The following is a 26,177-nucleotide window of genomic DNA, read 5'->3' on the forward strand; positions in this document are numbered from 1 at the left end:
AGGAAACACCTCCCCCTGGACTGGAAAAACCTGCAGCGTCGGCGGTTCCGTGCCCACTTGCTCAGCCCGCAGCCCCAGGCGTCTCCAGTGCGCCAAATCCACTCTCCGGGTTTTGGCAGCAGCTCCAAAGGGAGCGAGCTGGAAACTGACAAAACACCACCTTTCCCCGGAGCCGGGGCTACGGCTGGCTGCGCGACCCGCGGCCGGGGAGGGTCGGCGCGGTCAGGTGACCCCGCTTCCCCGAGAGTCACCCGCCCGCTGCGCCCTAGCTTCGCCGGGCTAGATCGGCTTGTTGGGACGAGGAGAGGTGGGCGCAAGAGGTTTAGTGCAGGTGTCCAGGGAGCGGGCGGAGTCCCTTTGTCCTTGGGCACCCAGGAGCTAGCACCCCGGGGGTCCCTCTTTGAGGAAGGTCGCGCGAGCTTCCCGCGACCTGTCTTTGTGCGGAGGGAGCCCCACGCAGCTTTTTGGGGGGAAGCCGCGTCCTTAAGGGTGGCGCCCGGGGGGTAACAATGGGCGCCCATTGTACTCCCGGGGCCCGCAGGCTCTGCCGCCGCTGACCCCCGCCCGCTCCGCGCGGCCCGGGCGCAGGTACCGCGGCGGGGTGGGTCTTTCGAGGCCGCGCGCGCCCTCCGCCCCGCCCCGGCCCTCCCCCGGCGCCGCCGGCCCCGCCCCGCGGGGCCCCGCCCTTCACAGGTTCAAGCTCGGCGTCCGGCCGCTGCGCGCTCAGTCCGCCTTGCACCTTCCTTCCCGGCCGCGGCCGGAGTCTACACCAGCAGGAGCGGGGGGCCGCGCCTGGAGACCCGCCGCCTCGCGCGCCTTTACGCCGACTCGGAGTGAATAGTGCTGTGAGGTGCCGCGCGGGCCGCCCCGGCAGGATCTGCGGGTAACGGGCTGGGACTGCGTGAGTCCTCGGGAGGCGTCCGTGCGGGGCGTCCCGCCCAGGGGCAGCGACTGGGATCGTCGGGGCTGCTGGTGAGTTGCTGCCTGCCCTGGGCTCCTTCCTCTCAGCCTGTGAGTCTGTGGGACCCGCGGTCGTGGCCGCTTCCGGCGTGCGCGGGGTGCTAGGCTTGGAAACGCACAGGGAGCGGCGGATGCCGAGAGCATCGCCTTCCCAGCTGGTGTCCAAAGGACCAAAGGGGACGTAAAGCAGCCCGGGAGGGGTTCGGGTGGCACGATCGAGACGCACAGCTCCACCATTTGTGCCCACCGCTTTTCAGGGTGGGGCTGCACTGCGCCCTCCGAGCTATTTTGACAGCCATTCTGGGCGCATATTCCATTTTTCCATCTCAGAACAAGCTGCACATGGCTACCGCCCCCCTCCCATCGTGGATTGGCACCAGGGCCGCGCATGGGTGCCCCGTGCAGATCTGCGGTGGCGGTACCCGCCGGGTGTCCTCTCTCTTGACGGGGCATTGTGGCTGGAGCTCCAACCTGCAGATCTGGCAGCTTTATTATTATTATTATTATTATTATTAATTATTTACGGTGGCTTCTGAACAGCTGAAGCGTCTTCAAGTTTTTTTTTTCTCCTTGAAACTGCCTTGACATAGACAAGTATCAGACACGTGAGGACGAATGGATCTGGCCATTTTTTTCGTTATGAATTATTGTACTCCACTCCCTCCCTCCCCTCGACTTGGGGAGGCATGTGTTTCATCTTATAAATAGAAAGTAGCATATTTTTTGGCAGGACCTCCTTTATACTGTACAGTCTCGGAGAGGTCAGTTTAAAAATAAATATGCACTTGAATGTTGAATTACCGAGAGCCAGGCTGTGGCTGGGACAAGCTGCGTGGACAGCAGCATCAAAGCCCAGAGCGCAGCTGTGTTGAAAAGAGTAAAAGCCCCAGAGTGCAGCCCAGGCTGACAGTCAAGTAATTACATTTTTGTTTAAAAAAAAAAAAAAAGGCAGTGAGTGAATTAAAATGAGGGCGGGAATAGGAATGTCAGGAGGGTATTGCAACATGAATCTTTCCAGCCCTGGTGCATTTGGGGGAGTCGCTGCATGTGTGTGCTGAGGGTGTAGAGGGTTCTGGAGAGGGAGGTGCTGGGAAGGGGGAGGGAATTGATGAATGTGTTAGGGAGACACAGATTTCCTCTCCACCCCCAACTTGTAGGCCTCACAATATTCTAGAGTTTCTTGGGGGTGCTGCTTTTGAAACAGAACAAGAAATTTGGAGTGTAGCAGATGTCCGTGTTTGAACAGCAAAGGCAATCTTGGAGACTTCCCCTTAAGGTCCCAAGGAGACAAAAGGCTCACCACGAAGCTCTGGTGATGGGGTGTCCCTAAGGCTATTTGAAAGGCTCCTATAACGTTTTAACTCAGAAAAGATCTTGCATCTAACAACCAAGAAATGCAACTTCTCCACTTCTCTGGACAGCGCTAAAGGTCTTCTCTTTGATACCACCTGTAATTTGTACGAGCTCTTCTTGGCAGTTAAAGAATTAGCTAGACGGTATGTGTGTGACAGACCCTTTCAGAATAGATTGAAACACTCCAGAGATACGTCGGGGCTGTTGTGAACTGTTCAGCACGGTCACACCTGGCATACATAACCGACTATTTGGATAGCCAAGGAATGGTTGGAAGTTCTTCCTTAAGTCTCCCAAAGAATGTAGATTTCCCAGGGGGCCTCACTTACTGAATAAAATACTGAGTACCAGCCTCTGGGCCCGAAGATAAGAACTTTACAGAAATTTGGAAGTGTTTCTGGATCCATGGCAGTTTCTGTTTTCCAGTGGTATCATCTGCAAGAGATTTACATTCTGAATTCCATGATTGGAACATGGTGCTGTGGCAGCAGCTACAGACATGAAATCGGATGAGCTCCCCCTTGCCTCCAAATCTAAGCAGCAAAATTCTGTTTTCTCTCTGAATGTAACTTGTAAAGACAGCTAAAGCAATGAGCATCACCCCCCCTTTTTTTTTTTTTAATTTTTTTATTGTGAATGTGCAAGAGGAATAAACACAGAACCATCGGCTCCCATGAGCCGGTCTCTCTGCCGTCCAACTTTTCCTTTAATGTGGTGTTTTGTTTTAGGTCCAACATGTTCACAGAAGCTGCCCTTTCTCACTTCTAAAGTTCGTGGTATTCAACAGCCGTGGGGATAAGGCTGTTTTAACCTGTATCACCCAAAGATTTTTACCAGGCCATACATTTTTCACAAGCTCCGTGCCCTGTAGTCATAGCATTTACCCAGTGGGTGCAGTACAATACCTAACCTGAAGAAACCCTCCAGAAAGAATGCCCTGATGTTTTCTTTTTAACTGTTAAAATTCTTATTTTCTGTCTAATTTCATTCAGGTCTGGCCTAATTTCTTTCTAACCAGACTCCTGTGGACCCGACTTATTCATTGAATAAGAACTTCAATCTATTTTTAAATGCAGTATGTTTTGCCAGAGAACAAGGATAGTCATTTGAAACTAGTAGCCTGAGCCAGCTACAAAATCTCCTTTACCAAGTGCCCGGAGCCCAAGAATTCTGCTAACACGCCACGCTGTTCAGGACTTTAGATGATAAAGATACTTCTTACATGGAGCCTGTCCTAAATGCCCAGCTGTCTTCTCAGCCCTTTACCTTGATTAACCCATTTATTTCTAGTAATCATTCTGTGGAAGGAGGAATTGTTAATATCCCCATTTTACAGGTGTGGAAGCCAGAGACAGACCTATTCTATACTTGCCCAAAATTACACTGAAAGGAACATGCCTAAATATGCATATACAGTTTAACAACCCAGTATGTGCCTGTAGGAGTGGCTAATCCTGCATGAATATCGGTACCTTTTGAGGCAAGGAGATGGGGGGTGGGGAAACCCTGAGGTTGAGAAGCCTCTCTCTGAGTCAGGCTGCCTGAGCTCATAGCCTAGCTCCAGCTCTTAATACTTGTGTGATTTGGGCAAATTACTTAGCCTGTGTACTTCAGCTTACCAATTATACAATGGGCATAATAATATTACTTGGAGGTTGAAATGAATTAAAAAAAGGAAACGACATAATAATGCACTTAGAACAGTGCCTGATCCAGAGTGTGTACAATAAAAGGTTGATGCTTTCCTTGTTGCTTTTATTTCTTTTCCCCCAGGTGCTTAATATTGACTCTCTTATTTAATATCCATAACTACTCATTGACGTAGATAGTATTGTTTCAAGATGAGGACATGGCCTCAGACAGGTTTAGTTACTTGGCCAAGGCCACACAGCTAAGTAAGTAGCAGAATCAGGTCTGGATTCAAGTCTACTTGACCTTGTACTAAATGCCACGCCCCCACTACCAGGAAGGAGTGGCAGGAAGACGATTAAATCTGACTCAGGTCTGGATTCAAGTCTACTTGACCTTGTACTAAATACCACGCCCCCACTACTAGGGAGGAGTGGCAGGAAGACTATTAAATCTGACCCTTATGAGGGGTTTTGGCCTCTGGCAGTGAACTCATTTCACAGGACTCTATATTCAAAGGAAGATGGCAGTAATTGCCAGCCTTGAGGGGTACCGGTTGAAGTATTTCATTTTTGAAGATAGTTTAATCCCACAGGTATGGCCACAGTCTTCTCTTGCAGTGGATCCAGCATCAGACTGCTAGTTAACGTGAGCATTTAATTTATACCATAAATGAAGAGGTTTGCTACGTGAAATTGTAGGACTCGGGAATGAGGAAAATAAAAAAGAAAGCCCTGAACATCTAGGGGCCTAGGGAACTTCTAGGGCCAAGGATGAAGGACCACAACCCTGCATTGAAGTTCAGGAGAACCAGGGGCTGCAGTGTCCTGTAGCGGTCTGGATGGTCCCTTCTTCAGGCCAGTGTCCACACCCACGGGGTCTGGCCCTTCAGTCCCTGGCACCCAATGAACATTTAATACCTGTTTCATAATGACACTGCTTTGGGAGGAGCTAAGCAAGAGGCAGGAGCCACCAGTAAACTGGGCAGGAAGGTTCCATCCTTGGCGGAAGTCAGGCCTCCTTACAGTTCCGAGGTCTGCACCTGCCCCGGGCGCTGCCAGATAAGCTTCTGGTGGGACAGACAGAGTAGGGAGGCCTTTGAAACCTAAGAGAGGTGCCCTGGATCAGCCTGCCTGGCATCCACTGCCTTGGACATGTGGGATTGTGATTAGCTGGGAGAGGCCGTCCAGACCAAAGTAGAGGTTCTAGAAAGCACTGCCCAAAGTAACTCAGGTTGCCTCAAAACCAAGAGCAGTAGCCTCAAGCTGTCGGCTTCCTTTTCAAATCTTCCCTTCTTCTGTCCCCACCCTTTAAAGGTTACAAAATAAAACAGTACCCCACAAACCAAAATAATATATAAGTAGCCAGATAGTTTTGTAGCAATAGTAGGGTATGTTTCTTTCTTTAAAAAAAAAAAGGCCTAGCTTGGCCTTGATACATTTCATCTCAGTGCCAAGTTCACCAGCATCTCTGGTGGTGGGCGAGTTTGACAGCATCTCTGGTGGAAAAGCCATTTTAAGGATGAAAACCCACAGTTTTATAATGGGAATGATGATACCGATATTTTAAAAGTTCACTGTTTTCTGAATAGCCAAGCAAACTGATGCATGCGAAAGCTGGTAGCATTCCAAATTAGTAGTATTCGATGAATCCTTATTGCTTGCTCGAGCCATGAATGAACAGTAGAAGCCTTGAATCTCAAGTATGAAATGAAAAGAACCTGATTTTCAGGGATTCGGCTTTTGTTTGCATGTTTGAAAACATCGTTATTAGGCTTCTGGCCTTTGGTTCTTTGTTGTTTTTTGTTTAATATTCTATTTATTTCTGAGAGAGAGAGCGTGAGCAGGGGAGGGTCAGAGAGAGAAGGGCATACAGAATCTGAAACAGGCTCCAGGCTCTGAGCTAGCTGTCAGCACAGAGTCCGACGCGGGATTCGAACCCACAAACCGTGAGATCATGACCTGAGCCAGAGTCGGACGCTGAACTGACTGAGCCACCCAGGCGCCCCCTTTGGTTCTTCGTTAAACCATGTTGCAGCGATAACACATCTGTGCTTAGCTAGTATAGCACCACCTAATTGGAACTCTGAAGTATGAATGGCATCAGAAAGGGATTCTTTGGGAAACTAGTTTGACGAAGGTCCCTTTCTGCAGGACTTCTTAGAGCATTTAATATGTCACTGGGCTTGGAGTCTCCACAGGGAGATAGTGTCCAGAGTCTCAAATCATTAGCCCACAGAGCAACTGACAGGAAACCATCAAGCCGGAGGCCGAAGCTGTATACTGCAGCCTGCCCTACAGAGCTCAGGAGCCCGGGGACATTTTCAAGAGCCCCCGGATTAGAGCCACAAGAAAACACCAGAAGATGTGAGCACACCTGTCATTTTGCTGTTTGATAACATTAATACGAAACTAATGGAAGCCATCACAGAGGTACTGGAGTCGAGAAAACAGCTTCTGGTCTTAGCTCTGATCCGGGGGGAACCGACTTCAGGGTCTCTCTCTCATCTCTTAGAGGAGGCGTTTGGTGCTGGATGCCTTCAGATCGTCTCTATCTGTAGAACCCAGGGAGCTGGAATCAAGACACCCATCAGCCTAGCAGTCTTACTGCTAATAACGGAAAACCCTATGTGGGGAAACAGACCAGGGCAGCTCTGTGGCAAGCGGCCTGAGCCGGCGTGCAAGGCAGGGAACTTCAAAGTCAGGCGTCTATTTAGACAGCTTACACATTTGGGAATCTGTCATGTTCGGGGGACAGCTTGAAGGTCATATCTGTGGACACATCATTGCCAGTGATAAATCACTGTGTGTGTAGCTGAAAAAGACCTGTTCTGTTCAAATTCATTAGAGGCTACACACAGTTTCTAAACAAGCAAGGCATTTTGGGTTTAATGTGGCTTTGCCATTTCAGAATGTATTTGATTGCTTTTCCTTTTATTTCTTTCTTTCTTTTACTTTTTTTCTCTTTTTTTTGCCAAGGATCAGTTCAGATGTATAACATTGATTTTAACGCAGCAGGAGACGAGGCTCTAAGCCCTTGGCTGGCCAGATGTGTCACAAGGCGCACCCTGCCCTTCCCGGGGTGGGCTCTGCCCCCTTGTCTGTGAAGCAGCGGAAGGGGAGGGACGGGGACACAGAAGAAGCAGATGGACATTTTGCAGCTCTGGCTGTAGACCGCTGTCATTCTGTCACTCTTTGCCCCGCTTGTGTCCGAGTCATTTCCACAGCGTCTTGTACTTTGCATTGTAACACTGCGTTTGAATGATCGTCTGTGGACCCTTGAGGCTCCCTAGTTAGACTGCCGGCTCCTTGGAAGTAGGGACTGAACCTAGTTCATGTCAGCTTTCGTCTCTTTTACAAACAGGACCTAAAGGAATAGCAGTCTAGTCCTAGCCTCTTCTGTAGTTCTGCCTGGGGCACGGTCTTCTCCCAGTGTTGTCAAGCCGGAAGTCATGTTCACTTAGCAGCTTATTCAACTCCTGCTGTAGTAGGGGTGCAAACAAATCGAATCCTGCGGCAGTAAAGTTACTCCTTCCCAGGCTACAGAACTTCCACATTCAAAGGGAGGCACCACCAGTCCTTCGATTCTGATGGTCACGATCACCCAGGGTTCTCTGAGCAGCAGGCCACCACCAGAACCTTCTCTAGTCGTCTTGGCTGGGTAGGTGCAACCTGTTCTGAAGCCTCCTGCCCGGGTGCCACTGTGGCGGCTCAGTGCCACGTGTCAGCCTGGCACTGGGCAGAGTCATGGTCAGTGCACTTCCTAGTGCTTGCCTGCCTCTCTCGGCCGTGACTGCATGAACCGTGGACCCCCTGGCGGACGTACTGATCGTTTGCTTCTGTGCGCCTGAGTGTCTGCTCCCAGCGGGTCAGCCCTGCAGCCTCTGCTCCTGCCCCTCAGTAGAGGCTGGTGAATGTGAGAGATCAGCCAGGACGAAGGCCCGTGGAAGCTTCTCTCCAAAGCCTACTTCTCACTGAGTCAGTCAGCTCCAGCCACGTGTCCCACCAGGTGCCTAACATAGCACCAAACTGCAAAGTGTTTTCTTGCTCGCAGATGGCTTCAGAGTGAAATGTCTTCCACAGACAGTAATGTTGATGGGGGGGGGGGGGGAGACTCGTGTAAGTCTGGTAAAAGTTTACGTTCATGGGCGTATTTCGTTCTGTCTTCCTCGCAAGCAAGCCTTCAGCTATGGGCTCCCCCAAGGGGCAGGTGGTTCTTCTTCTTCTTTTTTTTTTTTTTTAATAGTTTTTAAATAGTTTATTGTCAAGTTGGTTTCCATGTAATACCCAGTGCTCATCCCCACAAGTGCCCTCCTCCATGCCCATCACTCCCCTTCCCCTCCCCCCCACCCCCCTCAGCCCTCAGTTTGTTCTCAGCATTCAAGAGTCTCTCATGGTTTGCCTCCCTCCCTCTCCCCACTTTTTTTCCCTTTCATCTCCCCCATGGTCCTACGTTAAGTTCCTCCTAATCCACCTATACGTGCCAACATGTGGTATCTGTCCTCTGCCGGACTTATTTCGCTCAGCATAACACCTCAAGTTCCATCTATGTTGCTACACATGGCCAGATTTCATTCTTTCTCATTGCCATGTAGTATTCCATTGTATAGATGAACCACATCTTCTTGATCCATTCGTCCGCTGATGGACACTTAGGCTCTTTCCATGTTTTGGCTATTGCTGAGAGTGCTGCTATGAATACTGGGGTACATGTGCCCCCATGCATCAGCACCCCTGTATCCCTTGGGTAGATTCCTAGCAGTGCTATTGCTGGGTCATAGGGGAGTTCTACTGTTAATTTTTTGAGGAATCTCCACATTGTTTTCCAGAGGGTCTGCCACAGCAATTTCTTACTTGACACATCCCCAAAGGCAAGGGAATCAAGAGCAAAAATGAACTATTGGGACCTCATCAAGATTAGAAGCTTCTGCACGGCAAAGGAAACAATCCATAAAACTAATAGGCAGTCGATGGAATGGGAAAAGATAGTTGCAAATGGCATATCAGATAAAGGGCTAGTATCCAAAATCTATAAGGAACTCCCCAAACTCCACACCCGAGAAACAAACAATCCACTGAAGAAATGGGCAGAAGATATGAACAGACACTTCTCCAAAGAGGACATCCAGATGGCCAACAGACACATGAAATGATGCTCAGCATCCCTGCTCATCAGGGAAATACAAATCAAAACCACACTGAGATACCACCTCACGCCAGTTAGAGTGGCTAAAATGAGCAAATCAGAGGACTCTAGATGCTGGCGAGGATGTGGAGAAATGGGCACCCTCCTACACTGCAGGTGGTTCTTAACTTACAAGCCTGGTGGAGTGCCGACATGCCTCTGGGGCAGTGTGGGCAGCGAGATGGTGACTTCTTTCCATCTTTCCGGTTTTTTTCTCAGGATGAGGAATTCTACTTGGAACCAGAACATTTGGGGGGGGGTGTGTGTGGCAGGGGAGGTTCACACTATTTAAAACAATCAGTTCAGGTACATGGCTAGATCCCAAGGTCTAAAAGAAATAAGGTTGGATAAAAATCCCAACAGTGAACTTCCAACCTGCCTCATTCCTTATGCAGCTCTAGTTTCTTGGAAGGATTAATAATAATTGCCTCTTCTACTGATTTGTCAGCTCATTGCCTAACAGAACTTTGTCAAGCACTTTATACGTGTGTTGTCTCCTCCTAAGAAACACTGTTCTTACCTCCACTCGGCAGAGGAGCAAAGTGAGGCTCCCAGAGAAAATTACCGGCCTTGCTTTGTACCCTTAATTTGGTACCAGGAAGGATGGGAAGAGATGATGAACATTTTATAGGCTGGTAACAAGTATTTTGATTCTAAGGATAGTCTTAACTTCATTAAAAAGTGTTATGGTTTTTTTCCCCTTAAAATGCCCTGGAAACTAGATGTTTCTGCAGATGTCGAATCACAGACTCTAGCATTTCACAGGTGGAAGGGTCCTTAATTTCGGCGCTGCTCTCATCCCTACAGCATAAAACCAAGGCCCTAAGAGTTGAGTGACAGAAAGCATGATTCCTCTTCCGGACTTTTTCTTTTTTCTAGCTACAGCAAAGAAAGAAAATCTTAATATAAACCCAGTATATTAAATAACAGATTTGAGAGTCTTTTGGTTAAAGAGGAGGAAGGAAATGGGCAGGGAAGTTGGCCCTACTCTTCTGTCTACCTTCCCTTCACCAGTGACCCAGATGTGCCTCCCTTGAGCTCTGGGAGTTCCGGGGAACACAATGTGAGGAATCTCTGTTGTAAAATGCTTTGTCTTTAATACCAAGGATAAATCTTACAAGTCTATGGTTATATCATCTCTGTGCATCGGTGTAGCTCACAGACACCTGCCAGAGACTGCTACTTTAAGTCAGGAGCCTGGCCTACGGGATACCTAACTCCCAGGGAGGGGAGGGGGACTGCTTCCTCCCTCCTACCCTCCCAGAGAATCCAGACAGCATCTCAGCCTCAGCGGGGAGGCCTCTCCCCTTCTTCAAGCTGATTAATTCAAGTTGTTTTAGCCTTCTTCCTCAGCCCCAGCCCCACCTGGCCTCGCCATGACCTCTAACCACATGCCTCTGTCTTTCCTTGGGACCCTACACATTCCCTCTCACCCGACAGCTTACCAAATATTTAAAGAAAATAACTAGAGGCCCTTAAATTTTTCTTCATCTGACCGATCGTGGTTGATGATCATTTTCCCAGCTCATAGAAGTCTCATTTGTCCTCAGGCTGGGAGAATTGTACCTGGAGAGAAAGGGTGCCTGTACATTTGTAGGAGAAGCTAGCCCCGTGTCAGAGGAAAGAATTCTCCCCTGAGTCAGCTGGACATGGGAGTTTCTTCCAGCTGTGGAGACTGTTTACAGGGTGGACACGAACCATTTTATTGATGACTGCTACAGACAACATTTAAGGAGAAAATTAATTTGGCGATTAGAATGGTTGCCCTCCGTCATGTTGAATTTCAGTAGATGTTCTGGTTTTTCACTTGGTATAAAGATGATGCTTTGTGTTTACATAGTGCTCAGCTCTTAGAATCACCTTTAAGAGAAGAAGGTTGGGGCACCTGGGTAGCTTAGTTGGTTAAGCGTCCAACTTCAGGTCATGATCTCACGGTCTGTGAGTTCCAGCCTCACATCCGGCTCTGTGTTGACAGCTCAGAGCCTGAAGTCTGTTTCAGATTCTGTATCTCCCTTTCTCTCTGCCTTTCCCCTGCGCATGCTCTGTTTCTCTCTCTCTCTCTCAAAAATAAAGATTTAAAAAAAAAGAGAAGAGAAGCAGGTTGGGGATAATTGTCTCCGTTTACATAGACGATAACTGGCATATATATGTGTGTCTGGAGTTCTCCAAGGAGCCTGCAAGCCTGACTTGTCGGGAGAAGTCTTTGCTTCTCCCCTAAGGCCTAGAGCCTCAGTGAGCTCTGTTGTTTTGTTTGCCAATATGTTCATTCATTTGATAAGTTGTTTTTCTTAAGTACCTGCTCTGTGCTAGTCCCACATTGATATTCAAAACAACCCTTTTCTGTCGAATGTCCATTATACTTTCTTGTGGTTTCCTTGTACCTTTTGGGCCAAATAATCCAAATTTCCCCCTTAACCTATTTCCTTTTGAAAGGAAAGGTCAGGAGAGTGAGCTCATTGTTTCTTCCAGGGCCTCATTCTTTAAGATTGACTTAAATATAACTAGCGGGTCTGCATTCAGGGGAATGTATTGTCAATTTATTCTTGCCTGTCTCTCTGAGATGCTATTTGCACATTTCAGTCAAGACTTGAAGTCTTTTCCCTTCAAATAGCACGATAACAAATATTCTCAGCCTTAATCCCAAAGATCTGTCAGAGCCTATAGAATTACTGTGGCTTGCATTGATAGGCTGTAAAATTCTTACCCAGCATGGATAGAGAAAGGTTAAAATGTCTTACAGATGGAGAAATGAAAGAAAGCCTTTGCCACAAGAGGCCACAGCTCCTTTGTTAAATGATTTTATTTATTTTTTTCCCCACAGGAGTCACAGAGAGACTCCATCTTGGACTTTCAACAAGGGGGGCAGGGTTGAAGGGGGAGCAAGTCAAGACAGTCTCTTTCAAACTTTCTCATTTGTTCCTTTATTCAACATTTATTCAGTGCCAGCTGTGAGGTAAATGTAATCGTCTCTCCCCAAAAGAAGGCAACCTGGTGGGAGACAGAAGTGGTGACAGCAGCATAGTGTGATAGTTGGTGGTTTTGAAGTATAAACAAGGCACAGTAGGGGCGCCCGGGTGGCTCAGTTGGTTAAGCATCTGACTCTTGATTTCGGCCCAGGTCATGATCCTACAGTTCGTGAGTTCAAGCCCTGTGTCAGGCTCCGCGCTGACAGCACTGAGCCTGCTTGGTATTCTCTGTCTCCCTCTCTCTCTGTCCCTCCCCTGCTCCTGCTCTTTCTCTCTCAAAATAAATAAACATTTAAAAAAAATAAACATTTAGAAAAAATAAACATTTAGAAAACATTTAAAAAAACATTTTAAAAAAACATTTAAAAAAACCATTTAGAACCAACAAGGTACAGTAGAGGCTCAGTTTAAGAGGCCTTGGGGGAACGGGCAGGAAATACTAGCCGCAGGGGTGGGCAGGACCCAGAGGGCTTATTCTGTGTCCAGTCTACAAGAGTGAGCCTGCCTTTGAAGACCGAGAGTGATCAGGTGACTTGGGCATTGTAGCTGGCTCGCTCAAGATGAGGTTGGAGGCAAGGAGAGAAGTGGAGAGGCAAAATGCCCTTGTGCAGGAGAGAGATCTTGAGGAATTTAAAAAAAAAAAAAAAGGCTGAGGCCGTGGTGTTGATGAGAGGAGACAGCCGTGGGCCTTGATTTGGAGAATGAGGCAAGGGGAGGGGGTGGGGGTGACAGCCAGCTTTTGGGTTGGGGTGACTTCCTGCCGTTTACCAAGAGAGGAAAGTACAGAAGGGCTGTGCTGGGCTAGAAAAGGGGAAAAGATGGCACATTCGTGTGGGAGTTGAACAGGAAGTGCCTGGGGGAAGCCAAGTGAAGTCTCAAAGGCCAGGGGAGAAAAGTCCAATGCTATTTGTGAAGGAGCAGTGTCTTTTTTAGTGTTTTATTTGTTTTGATTTCCAATCCATTGTATACTAATACTAGTGTGCACAGTGCTTACCTTGGGCCCGCACCCAGCTCCCACGCAAGCCAAATGGAACTCGGCTCTCAAACCCGTCAATAGCCTGTCCAAGCTGAAGAAGCCACTCACCATGTGCTCGATTGTTTGGAAATGTCCAAAAGTTTCTAGTAGCTTACTTTTGATTTTCTTCTCTTGTCATTAGAGGAGACAGTTGAAGCCACGTTGAGAGGGAGGGGGTGATTGCAGGGGGATTGTTAAAGGTTGGGGGATGGACAGTAACTATCCAACCCCTGGAAATGCCATATCTAAGGCAGGGGCTCAAACTTTTTCTGTAAAGGGTCCATTAGTGTTTTAGACTTGGAGGGCCAAGTAGCCTGCCGTAACTCCTCAACTTTGACCTTGTCATGTGAAAGCATCTCTCCCACGTTTCCCAACGCCAGCACCACTGAGAACTGGAGCCAGATAATTCTTTGTTGTGGGGGGGCTATCCTGGGCATTGTAGAATGTTTAGCATCATCCATGGCCCCACTCACTAAATGCCAGTACCACCCCCCCCATCATGAGAATCAAAAACATCTATCGACATTGCCAGATGTGGGGGTGTGAAATCACCCTCAGTTGAGAACTGCTGAGCTAGAGACAACATATAAATGAATGGGCTTGGATGTGTTCTAATAAAACTTTATCTACACAAACAGGCCAAGGTCTGGAGTTGGCCCACTGATTATAATTTGTCAATACTAGCTCTTACTCATAGCGTCTTTGCTCGCCTTATTCTTATGGAGCTTACCACCAATCTGGAGATATCAGGCACAAAATCACGACACCAGAAAACAGAAAAATAACAAATGCAGACTCTTCAGGAGTCCTAAGAAAGCCTCTGCCAATGCAGTTCTGAGTCTGGGTTGCGTGAGGGGAGTTGGGAGAATTTCCCTGGGAAGGAAGTGACTAAAGCAGGTCTTGGAGGATGTTATGAGTAAGGGTCGATCATAAGCAGGTGGGAGGACATTCCATGTAAGGAACACAGGGTTCTTCGTTTCAGAAAGTTGGGGGGAAGTGAAGTGTCACTAGTGAGGGAAGGGAGCCATTGTCCCCGGTGAAAGCTGTTTGGTTGTTGTAAATGGCCCCCTGCACGTGCTTCCTCTGGGAAAAGAATTAACGGCACTGAACACTATTTTCTAAGAACAGGGTGTTTGTTTTTCTCCTCGAGACTCAAGGGGCTTTTATTGCTGCAAAATTTTAACCATTAGGCTTTTCTCTTACAGAAAGTCAAATTCCTTTTGAGATCCTTTTTGACAAAATTCTTTTGGTTGGTGTCTAGGACCATTTTATTCATTTTTGCTTCCCAACAAGGTTAAGTTCTGATCTCCGCCTCTCACTGATGTTGAGACCATAGTGTATCACTTCTCCGTGCTGTCAGACCTTAAGGCAGGTAGCCTGCAGTGGACATTCCATTCTGAACTCACTTATGTGCAAGTTCTCACATTGGCCGACCAGTAGCAATTAAGAGCCCGGACTGAGGAGTCGAGCTGTGGCTCAAATCGTAGCTCCTTCATGTTTTGGCTGATTGACCAAAGATACGGGCTTAATCTAAGATCCCTTCCTCAGAGGTGTTTTCTAACACCTACCTGGCCCACAACAAACACTCAGACGTTTGGCATTAATATTCATAAGTGTGAATTCCTTAGAAAAGCAGGCATTTCAAACTTGCCACTTCCTTGAGGAGCCCCTGCAGAGTTGGACTGGGGGCGGAACCGGGGAGCAAATCAACTCCTCTCTCATGACAGAAAGTGTCACAGGGGTTATGGATTTAAACACTTCTTGTCTTGATGTTCACTGCGTGTCATGTGTAGTGCGAGGCAAACAGAGAGGACCCAGCTCGTGTCCATAGACAGCCCAGTCTGAGGGGACATTCATTCATTCATTAGATAAATATTTGTGCACAGATGTTTACATACAAATAACACAGGAGAGCCTGCCTTGGAAGTGGGCGGCGAATGGGATTGGCCACATGTACCCAGTGGTGGTATGATGTGGAGATGCCATGATTCAGCCCATCCACTGAGAATGAATGGTTATCGAGGACCCGAGCAGGTTGGGAGAACAACATGGAAGATCCCCTATCTGTCTTTTCACCCCATTAAGAAAACAGAGTATTCAAGGGGCCTAACCTGTGTGGTCAAGTTCTCTTTCTGCATTGATATTGTCCCCGCTGCTTCTCAGGTCAGGTGGGATCCATTAGTTACGGAAGCATGCGAGCAGTTCACGTATCCGCCAAACTATCGTGCCAGCCTTGGTCTTCCTGACTAGCCCTGAGTCTCTGCCCCATGTAAAACTAGTCATGATAAATGACTCAGGCATTTCGAGAGAACCTGTCCTCCTTCTCCCACCTTGCTACAGGTGCCAGAGTTCAATGTCCCTTTCGAGTCCTCCCCAGTAACTGATTTTACTGGGAAAGGGTGTGGAATGGCCTGTCTTCAAAAGCGCAGACTCTCAAGGTGGATGTGCTGTCTTCCAGTTTCGCTTCTAAAACATCTTTCAACTTGTACTATTAGATCCTATAAATGTGAGGTGTGTACACAAATTAGCAGTGAGTTTGTGGCTTTCTACAAAGCAGGTCGTAAAAGAAAAATAAATACAAGCTGTAGCTGAATCATAAACGAGAAGTCCATTATAAATAAGTGAAGGTGAGATGTATCAGCCTTTCTGAGTGGGTCTATAAAATATAGTCTGTTCAGTCTGGCTGTAAGTTCATGTGCATGAAAGAAAGCTAGGCAGCTGGGGGCCAAGAGAATGTGGAGTTTTGCTGTCTTGCATTATACAGCTGTGTCCTCGGTTTGGATGATGTGGGAGAGGGTAAGAATCTAAAAATATAAAAGGCATCTTCTTATCTTTTGATGGGTAGAATAAGTAGACCAAAAATATGAAAAGCATCCCTTCAGGATGCTGTTTATCGGGTGTTCTCTGGTTACATTTTTTCTCTTAGATTTTGATTGAAGTTGAGTGTGGAATTTCAAATACTGTGATTTTTTTTTTCTGTGAATTTCGAATTCTTTGAAATTTTAGTAAAAACACAGCCGTCTTCAAATGGAAAGTCTTCTAGGTAAAGTCTGTGAGCGTGACCAGAGGCCATGAGTCCGTTGGCAGTGATCGTATTCCCCAGTAGGAGACTTAGAATGAGCAGGGACAAAATCACCACCCACCATGCACCACGGAGGAGGCCTGGGATGAGGGCTGCTCCCTATGACATCGTCAGACCTTGATCGCCATCCCCCATCCCACAGCCACCCTTTCCATCTTTGAGAGACCTGGAGTCTCCCTTGGAGAAGCCAAAATCTATGTCCCTGTAGCTTCTGCTGAGTAATCCTGGGGCCTCAGAGAATAAGCTAATCCCCTTTCGATGAAGGTTTAAATGAATCCTTGAGATTCCTAAAGATTCGTTTTCCTTCGCTTTGAATTTTCTTTCAGCCGCTCCCCTCCTTGAGCTGTTCATGTGTCATGACCAAGTTCTTTGTCTCCCAGTTGGGACTCCTCCGAACATGTAGGAACATGTTCCAGGTAGCCTTTATCCCTTCTAAAGTGTGGAGTCCGGGGCCAAACAGTTTTCCAGGGCTTCTCACAGCGCATAGAAATACCCTGAAGATGGCTGGGGGTGGAGAAGTTCTTGACTGAGTCCTCATCATCCTTCCCCGGGGACTGACGATTCAGACTTGAAGGAGGAAGCATGTCACATTTTTGCTTGGGGCCCAGGTGCTGTGCGGCAGTGCTGCATCTGGATGTTTGGAAGAAGGGAGGCAAAGTGAAAAGTGGTAAGAAGCTAGGATGTCCTTGGAGGATGTGACAACCAAGCAAGAAAGGGGAAGTCCGGTACACGCTCACTTCCCGAAAGTAGAATGAAAAAACCTCAGGATGGTGTCCCCACCCCCCACCTGTCCCTGTCTTTACACATGTGTGTTTTAAATCAACATCGCAACCTATTTTGCAGGATGCAAGGACTTTTTTACCCTCTCTCTCCACCAAGAATTACTCTAAAAATAATTAGTAGACCAACCAAACATTCCTTTCTTAAAATAAATGGAATTTTAAACATCTAAACCTCTTTGTTCTTTTCAGATGAGTTGTTAGTCTGGTCAGCTCTTAAATGATTCAGGAACTGAGTTTTCCGTGTGTCACTTCTTAAGAACCCCCTGTTTCCCCCCACCTCCTGGCCACGGCCCTGCTTTGGTCTTTTTTGGCATCATTCTGTTTGCCAAAAGGATGGTAAGGAAGTGAATCAAAGGGCTGCTTCAGTTTTTTTCTTCATTGAGTTATTATCATGATAGTGATGATTTCTCTTATTAACACTGTCACTTATGCTTCATTCAGTGACCAGAAAATGGAATTGGCCAGCTTATGGCGGGAAAGACAGCTCCAATGCTGTCATTCTTATCCAAACCGTGACATTAACTTCCCCTCGAGTCCTTCCGTGTCGTGGAATACTTGCGTTTCTCCCAGATTCCTGTAAGTGGGGGCCTGTGCGTTTGCAGCTGGACCCATGTCCCCACATCTGCCGGACATGCTCTCTCACCTTGCTAGAGGGTGACAAGCAGCTGACTGGGGGGGTGACCCCCTTTGTTGACAAAATCTATCCTCTCCAGTGCCCCGGGACTGGGACCTTTGCTTTCCAAGGGATCTAGTTTCCCAGATGAATATTATCTCCAGTGTCATCGAAGTGGGAGAAAGAGGAGCAAACAGTGATCCAAGAACACAGAGAAAGGGATCAAGGCGGGGCGCCTGGGTGGCTTAGTCAGTTAAGCGTCCGACTTTCACTTAGGTCATGGTCTCGCGGTTCGTGGGTTCGAGCCCCGCGTCGGGCTCTGTGCTGACAGCCAGCTCAGAGCCTGGAGCCTGTTCCAGTCTGTGACTCCCTCTCTCTCTGACCCTCCCCTGCTCACGCTGTCTCTCTCTCTCTCTCTCCTAGAAGTAAATAAAAATAAAAAACCATTAAAAAAAAAAGAAAGGGATCAAGGCATCGTGGAGAGTTTGGATTTCAGGGTCAAGAGGAGAGTTTTTGAGAAAAGGCCCACACGTGGGAAGATTTCTTTCTGTCTCCCTCTCTTTTTCTTTCTTGTCTTCCTGCCTCCTTTCTCTCTGACTTACTGTCTTGGGATTTGAGGAAGATGGTGGGAGGAGAGGAATCAGGGCCAAGAGAGGCCCCGAGTGGGGGCAGGCAGCATCCCTTGGGTGGTTCGGTACCAGGTGTTCAGGATGGATGGTAGAGTCTTGACTGATAGTCACAGGCTAGCAGTTCTCTTCATTTGACCCGTGTAACACCCGGGTTCTGGTTGCGTAGTTCACACCTGGCCTGGGCGCCCCTCCTTGCTCTCCCCACCCCAACCTATGGCAAGTAATCCCACTTCCTTCTGGGCAGAGGGCAAAGCCTCTGGGGTGTCGCCTGACTCAGGCTTTCCCACTGGGATTCATCCCCGCTGTATCTACTGCCGTAGCCGGTAGCCTCCCGGAGCCCAGGTCTCCTTTTCTGCAAGCGGTGAGCCAGGGACAGGATTTCGCGTTGGGTGTTTAGGACCGTGGCGTCGTAGAGCATGGTCCGTGCCAGTAGCCACCGCCTGAACGGAAGCTGTGCGCCCGAGCCCCGGTGTGTCCTCTGGTCGGTGCTGCCCTCCTCATGGACACTGCTGCATCCTCTGCCTCTTAGCTCTTCTCACGTCTTGGTGGCTAAAAACCCTTCTCTTGTGAGATCTTTTCCATTCTGCAAAGTAACACCCGTGCTGCCTCAAACGTGAAGGCCAGGTCCCTGTAGGAAGAGGTGATCTGTCCCTTGGCCATGCTCCGGAGAGACCAGGTCAGCCCTCTCCTGAGGTCTTCCTATACCCACATGCACCACCCTCCATTTTGGCTTTTGAACACAATTGCCACACGAGTGTTTGCATTATGATCCAGTAACAGGTTGAGTAGGCTTTTCAGGACCTTTGTATAACATTCGCTCTGAGGTTTAAGCAGCCTTATACTTACTTACTTACTTACTTACTTACTTATTTAAATAACTAATGGCTAAGTCATTCGTGTGGTTCAAAAACCCAAAGTCACACAAGGCTATACAGTGAGAAGTTTCTCTCCCACCCCTGTCCTGTCCTGTCCACCCCTTCCTGGGGGCGGTCACCATGATTAGTTCCTTGCGTGTGCTCCCAGAGGTACTTAGACACACGAACCAGTATCTTATAGATAGATATCTTTGAGCTCTTTCTATCAGCAGACAAAGAGCTGTTGCAACCTTTATAAGAACTGTGTAATAGTCATTCGTAATTGATAATACCTTAATTTCTTTAACCGGTCCTTTATCGGTGGACAGTTAGGTTGTTTCCAACTCAAGACTGTTGTAACCTCCTGGATTTGATAATCTTGTACATGTATTATTTCCGCTACATGCAAGCCAGGTAAATCTCTGTAAGTGGAATTCTGGTGTCAAAGGCAACCACCTTCCAATGAGGTGGAATCTGTTCGGGCTTTCACCACCGGGTAGACGCAAGGCCTGACCCCACCCTTATCAGCCCAGTGTGTCATCACACGTTTGTTTCTTAAACAGTCTCTGGAATGCACCCCCTTCATAATTTGGGAGTTGACTGAATTACCAGTGAGTGTGATCATTAAGTGTCAGGACCTTAAACTCTGGAGTCTGGCCACTGGGTTTAGTGCCTCGTAGCCATGTATCCTTGGCAAAGGGACTCAAGACTCAATGCCTGTACCTCAGTGCATTATTTATAAAATGGGGATGTTAACAGTAGCAGCCTCGTGGGTTCTTCTGAGTGAGCTTGTACATAGCCAAGGCTGGCACGGTGCCCAGAACATAGAGATGCTCTCAGTAATACTTAGTGTTGATGGTTCCCAGGTGCATGCACGTACCCTCCCCAGGACCAGCTCCTTTGTTAACAACTAAGAAATTGTGCATTAGCAATGGCAGAGAAGATGCGGAGGGAATAGGCCAGGAAGGGAAAGCCACATTGATGTACGTTGGCTGATAAGCCAGGGGGCCCAGAATATCCAAAAAGGGGGGGGGGGAAGCAGCCAGTGTGAGAAATCCTCATTATTAGGTCAAACATGGTTGCCCCTGAACAGGAGAAGAGAGATTAAATAGAGGGATGGGGTCAGAGCTCCATTTCCCCCACGTTACATTGCAAATAGCAACTCACCTAAAGCTAGAGAGACATTTATGTCCACACTTACTTTTAAAAAAACCCCGAACAACTTCCAATGAATGGGAGCTCATGGGTACATGGGAGAAATTCAATACAAATTACTGTTTGCAAAGTCCTAGAAGCCTACATCCCTCTCACTCAATAAACACTATGTAAATATTTATAGGAGGAAAAATGCCCTTTACAGTGTCTTCTCCTCCACTCTAGGCTCACTGCCTGCAGCTGATCTAACCTTCACTCACCAAGCATTTTCTTCCTCTTTTCCCCCTATGTTTTGTCCCTTCCTTTCTGCCTTTGCGTCTATGCCCCTGGCATAAAACCCAGCTTCTACCAGACTGAGCCGGCCTCTGGTGAAAGGCCGGCAGTGCCCACGGCCGTGACCGTGGCCCACAGGGACTGAGGGCGGGCATTCCTCTCCCTTCTCTCCCCAGAGCAGCCAGACGCTGTTCAAGTGAGGGCGATGGTGAGTGGCCCAGTCAGCAGGGAGGAGAGCACGGTCCTCTGGCTGCATCCTCACCGTATTTTTACTTCCCTGCCTGACTGGAAGGGCCCCGCCTCGATTTCTGGCCTTGCGTAACCCTGGCTGCACCCGCTGACCACGGGCAGCCGTCCCTTGCCCCTGAGCTGGCAGAGGACATGCTGTATCTCTCCCTGGCAGCTGTGCTCCTGGCTGTGTGAGCCTGGACACCGCTCCAAGGGACACCTGTCCCTCAGGGCTGCCCCCACCTCTTGTGGGCCCGGTGCCCTGGCGGCTCCTGCAGGCCACCATCCACCACGCTGTGCCCAGAGGTACAGAAGGGCAGTGCCAGTCACCCCTGAGTGGCAGGGGCCCCCGGTTGTTGTACATTCACAGGGGAGAGGACATCTTGCCATTGGGATCCAGGGCTTTGGACTTGTGCCACTTGCCACTGCCCCCAGACCCAAATTAGCGTCAAAGCTGAGAGAGCATCCGGACCCACCAGCGGGGCTTCTTCTGCGCATCTCTGTTAGTAACTGTTTCCCTGCAGCCCTAACCTCATGTGGGAAGCAGAACCACGGGGCACCTCCATGTGGCCGCAGCAGCAGCACTTCGGGGAGCCTGGTGGAGCCAGGTCCTTAGTTGGGACTAAAGAGAGAGGTGGTGCGTGTGAGTTCCGAGCTGGCAGCTTCAGGGTCGGCTCACTCCAGGTGCAAACCAGTTCGTGCTGCGTGGACCTCCTCCCCCACAGACGAAGTCAGGGCGGGGTGGGGCTGGCCTCTCTAAGCCCATCGGTCCCTGCCTTGTCCAGCCTGGGGGGCATGCCACTTCCCAAACAGAGCTCGTTGGGACCTTGCCGCTGGGTGCCAGAGCACAGCTCTTTCCACCTGCCATGGGGAAATGGACTCAAAGTTTTCATACAGATAGCCTCCAGCTGCTACAGAGCAAATGTGACTGGCTCTCTCCAAGCAACCACCCAGCTCAGCTCTTGGACATTTATTTCTTTATTTGCTCCGCTGCCAATGGGGAGGGGAGCCCAATGGGAGAGGTCTCAGTAGAGCATTTCAGGAATTCCCGTAGTGGGAAAGGTTTTCAACTTCTTCACGCCAGCTGATGGGACTGAAGAGTCAGAGGATTTATTTTTAAGAGATGAGGAGTTTCTCATCTGTAAGATGAGAACCCAGAGCCCCACACCTCCTGGCTTAGCGCTTCTCATTGTGTGAAGTAGCACATGCAGGGACAGCGTGTGCATTTTCTATGCTGGTAACACATTGCCGCAAACTTAGTGGCTTACAGCATCACCTAGTTATTGTCACACAGTTTCTGTGGGTTGGGAGCCCAGGCAGGGCTTAGCTCCAGGGTCTCATCAGGCTGTGAGACAGGTGTCAGGGGGCTTTGGTCTCATCAGAGGCTCAACCGGGGCCAGGGGAATCTACTTCCAGTTCCCCCAGGTTGTCGGCAGAAAAACTCCACAGGCCCTCCCTCAGCACAGAAGTTACTTTTTCAAAGCCAGTGAACGGCACCCTCCTCCAGTCTAAGATAGACTCTTTTATCATGTCACCTAACCACGGGGTGGTGACATCCCCCCACCTTTGCCATATTCTGTAGTTTAGAAGCAAGTCCCAGGCTGTGCCCACACAGGTGTTAGCATCTAGAGGCACATCATGGGGGTTACTCTGGGGTGCCACCTACCACAAGGAGAGGACACACACTTTATCAACACGTGTTCCAAAAGTATTTCCAAGACCCCACCCTGTTGTAGATGATCACACTATTTTTAATTTGAAAAGAAGTTTTGTTCTTTTGCTTCTATCAAAAAATGCCTCCAAGACCTGAATCCCTTGACAGCCCAGTTTTCTGTGCCACAACTTGGTTCCAGCTCCAGCTCTTTCTGTACCAGCTGGGTGTTCTTGACGAAGGGTGATTTACTGTTTGACTCCTGAATCCCTATTTTCTCATGTGGAAGACGGCATTTTGCTGAGATTTTGTTGGCCACTGGCATATAATAGCCGCTGTCACTTAGCCAGTGATAATTCCAGCCCCTTTCCTTATAGGACTAATCGCTGCATTGCATTAATGTATTTAGATGCAGAACTCAACAACAAAATATTATCAAACAAAAGAGAAAACATTTTAAAGCAAATCCACTTTGTATTGAAGGAGCTGAAATCACTCTGGTCATGTGCTGACAGCAGTTCTTATAATAGAGGAAAAATCTAAAATCTTAGGCATCTGCAGAAAATTGTGTCCATGGCCATGTTTAGAAAATACTGATGTCATAGATACGAGCTTTTTTTTTCATCTCTTTCTTTCCTTTTCCCTTTTTTTCCCCCCTAAAATAAGACTAAGATTAGTGGGCCCTTAGTAAAAGACCCCGAGATTAAAGTTTTTATCCTACTTGATAGAGAGAGAAAATAAAATCAAGTTTGGCTGTAGATGGGAACTGGTCCTGCCTTTATTCACAGGCTCTGGGGGAACAGGCAGGCCCCCGTGAACCCTGAATGGTCAGCTGACTATAACCTGCTTTGGTTTCCTTTCCAGGTTTCTCCCCACTGTGGAAGGGGTTGGATGACGGAACTGGCCCACCAGGACGCCACCCGTGGCTGTGACTTCAGGAAGGCCTCTTAAACCCAGGCTCCTTTCAGAGCCACTTCTGGAAGCTTCTTGAGAAAAATGATGTGACAGATCCTATCAGAAAGGATATTCGGAAACAAGATCTGCGAAGAAAGTGGCCCTTTTCCCTTTGGCAAAGCAGACCTTCTCCGACTCCAAAATGCCAGCCAAGACCCCAATTTACCTGAAAGCTGCCAATAACAAGAAAGGAAAGAAATTTAAACTGAGGGACATCTTGTCCCCCGATATGATCAGTCCTCCTCTGGGAGACTTCCGCCACACCATTCACATCGGCAAAGAGGGCCAGCATGACGTCTTTGGAGATATTTCTTTCCTCCAGGGGAACTACGAGCTTTTGCCGGGAAACCAGGAGAAGGCCCGCCTGGGCCAGCTGCCCGGCCACGGCGAGTTCTTCCGGGCCAACAGCACGTCCGACTCCATGTTCACAGAAACGCCCTCCCCGGTGCTCAAAAACGCCATCTCCCTGCCGACCATCGGAGGCTCCCAGGCGCTCATGCTGCCCTTACTGTCACCGGTGACGTTTAGTTCTAAGCAGGAGTCCTTCGGGCCGGCCAAGCTGCCCCGGCTCAGCTGTGAGCCCGTCGTGGAGGAGAAGGCCCCGGAGAAAAGCGGTCTGTTGGAGAATGGGACAGGCCACCAGGGAGACATGTCCTGGGGCTCCAGCGGGTCCGCGTCCCAGTCCAGCCAGGGCAGGGACAGCCACTCCTCCAGCCTCTCTGAACAGTACCCCGACTGGCCGGCCGAGGACATGTATGACCAGCCTGCCCCGTGCGAGCTCGTCAAGGAAAAGACTAAATCAGAGGAGTCCCTCTCCGATCTCACGGGGTCCCTCCTCTCCCTGCAGCTCGATCTGGGGCCCTCGTTTTTGGATGAGGTGCTGAATGTCATGGATAAAAATAAGTAACAGCCACCGCCAACTCTGGTCCTCGGGGGTAGAAGGTATCAAAAAATAAAAACTAAACCAACCACAGTCCAAGAGGAGAGCATCGCTGGCTGTGTTTGCCGTTGTGTGATAGGTTTTCTAAAATAATGTTCCTACAAAGTATTTTTTGCACCTGTTACGCCCTGTTTGCAAAAACAAAACAAAGCAAAAGACTGTCCTGGCAGAAAGAAAGTGAGTCAGTCAGGACCCATTTTTTTTCGGCGGGTATTGCTGATGTTCAGCTCATGTTTTCTGCTTCCAGACACGTAAGAAATCTGGCTTGGCCAGGACTGGCACTAGTTACGAAGGGCTGCGCAAGTCACGTTAAAGAACTTCACAGTACTCTAGCATTTCCTGGGCAGGAAGAAGTCAAAATTTATTTAACACCTAAGCCTTTTTTCTAGACTCTTTTCTAGATTATATCATTTGGGCTCGCCATAGCAAATTCTTCAGTGTTAAAACTATTTCTGTTTTCACATTTGAACAACTTTTTGGGTTCAGGGGATTTTCTTGTAGCTCTTTATATCCCTATATATTCTATCTATCTCGCGAAATTCTGACTGTCCGCTACATGTTGGTAAGACACAAGCAAAGTATTACTGTAACTAAGTTATTTTTAAAGTTAAAATATATTTTTATGTGCCTTTGGCTTTTTATTGCAGAGTCTACATTTTATAGATATTACATCAAATGTCATTTGACTTGTTTCCATGTGGGGTCCCATTGTAAGCTGCGTATGTATATGTTTGGAAAAGTGTATTCATATTTAGCTTTATTTCTTTTTCTTCATCTGTTAATCATACTTTTCACAGCACCCAGCAATGGATTGTAAAGTATAAAGGTACAGGTTACTCAAGATGCTTCTGCAGAGACTGTGGGCTACACCATATAATGTTATTTGGAAATATAGGTATTTTAGTACAGTACATACTTGCATTACATAGGTACTTCATGCAACACAATAAAGAGTAAATGTTAAAATGAAGTTGCTTGTTTATAGTAATAAATAAAAACATAATAAGAGAATGATAACCTTTTCTGTAAGTCCAGGACTAGGAAAGCTGCTTCTCTGAAGTGTATGTGAGCCTTTAAAATAAGGTAGGAGGTAATATCCATCCACTCTGCAGTTTTGATTATTTCCCGAAGGTTTGCGATTCCAGATACAGCACCCCTCAATTTTAGGAAAAATGGACATGTGAGATCAGAATTTTTTAAAAAATATTTATTTTGGGGACAGCATCAGTAGGGGAGGGGCAGAGAGAGGGGGGACAGAGGGTCCAAAGCAGGCTCTGCACCGACAGGCTGACAGCCGCAAGTCTGATTGCAGGGCTGGAACTCCCAGACCGCAAGATCACGACCTGAGCTGAAGTTGGACACTCAACCCACTGAGCCACCCAGGGGTCCCTCAGAGTTTTTAGGGCAACGTTGATGCCAGCCTCTCAAAATTCGTTTCTGTGCATCTCTGACTTTAACGCACTATAACCAACTCTCGTAACCCCGTCCCCATTGGACAGATGTTTCCTCGCTGCAGGTCCCATATAAACAAGATGGAGGCAGCTAAAAGGAGGGCAGTAGAGAACACTCCTCTCCTCCCCACCCCCACACCAAGGAGGAGAGATGCCTGAGGATGTCGGTTAAGGAACAGGAACAGGAAATGTACACAGCGATTCATAACCTCCTGTCAGCACCCTCCTCCCCCTTCAAAGTCAAGCGCTTGCACATCGTAACTTTAATGTCTCCTTGAACCGTATCCTGAAGTGACTTCCTCTCTCAGACATTTCAGTGATTGTCCCAGCTGGTTTGGAGCTGTTGAAATTCTATCATCCGATCATCTAAAATAACCTCTGAACTTCAGGTGAAACGCGGGACAAGGAACCACATAGAAGAGGAAACCGGTTTCCCTGGAGCCCTGAGTCCCTGCCTT

At 48.2% G+C, this 26,177-nt stretch overlaps 1 protein-coding gene across 1 annotated transcript; it reads left to right on the top strand.

Annotated features, from left to right (window-relative positions):
- Positions 1 to 226: 226 nt before the first annotated feature.
- Positions 227 to 25,238, top strand: CDC42EP3 (CDC42 effector protein 3). Its single transcript, XM_039224168.1, has 2 exons — positions 227 to 972; positions 23,239 to 25,238. The coding sequence occupies exon 2, from the start codon at positions 23,471 to 23,473 to the stop codon at positions 24,233 to 24,235; it is 765 nt and encodes a 254-aa protein (XP_039080099.1). The 5' UTR covers positions 227 to 972; positions 23,239 to 23,470; the 3' UTR covers positions 24,236 to 25,238.
- The last annotated feature ends 939 nt before the right edge of the window (positions 25,239 to 26,177 follow it).

Source organism: Hyaena hyaena, unplaced genomic scaffold, assembly GCF_003009895.1.
Source record: "Hyaena hyaena isolate Hyena2069 unplaced genomic scaffold, ASM300989v1 scaffold_1541, whole genome shotgun sequence".
Taxonomy (NCBI): Eukaryota; Metazoa; Chordata; class Mammalia; order Carnivora; family Hyaenidae; genus Hyaena; species Hyaena hyaena.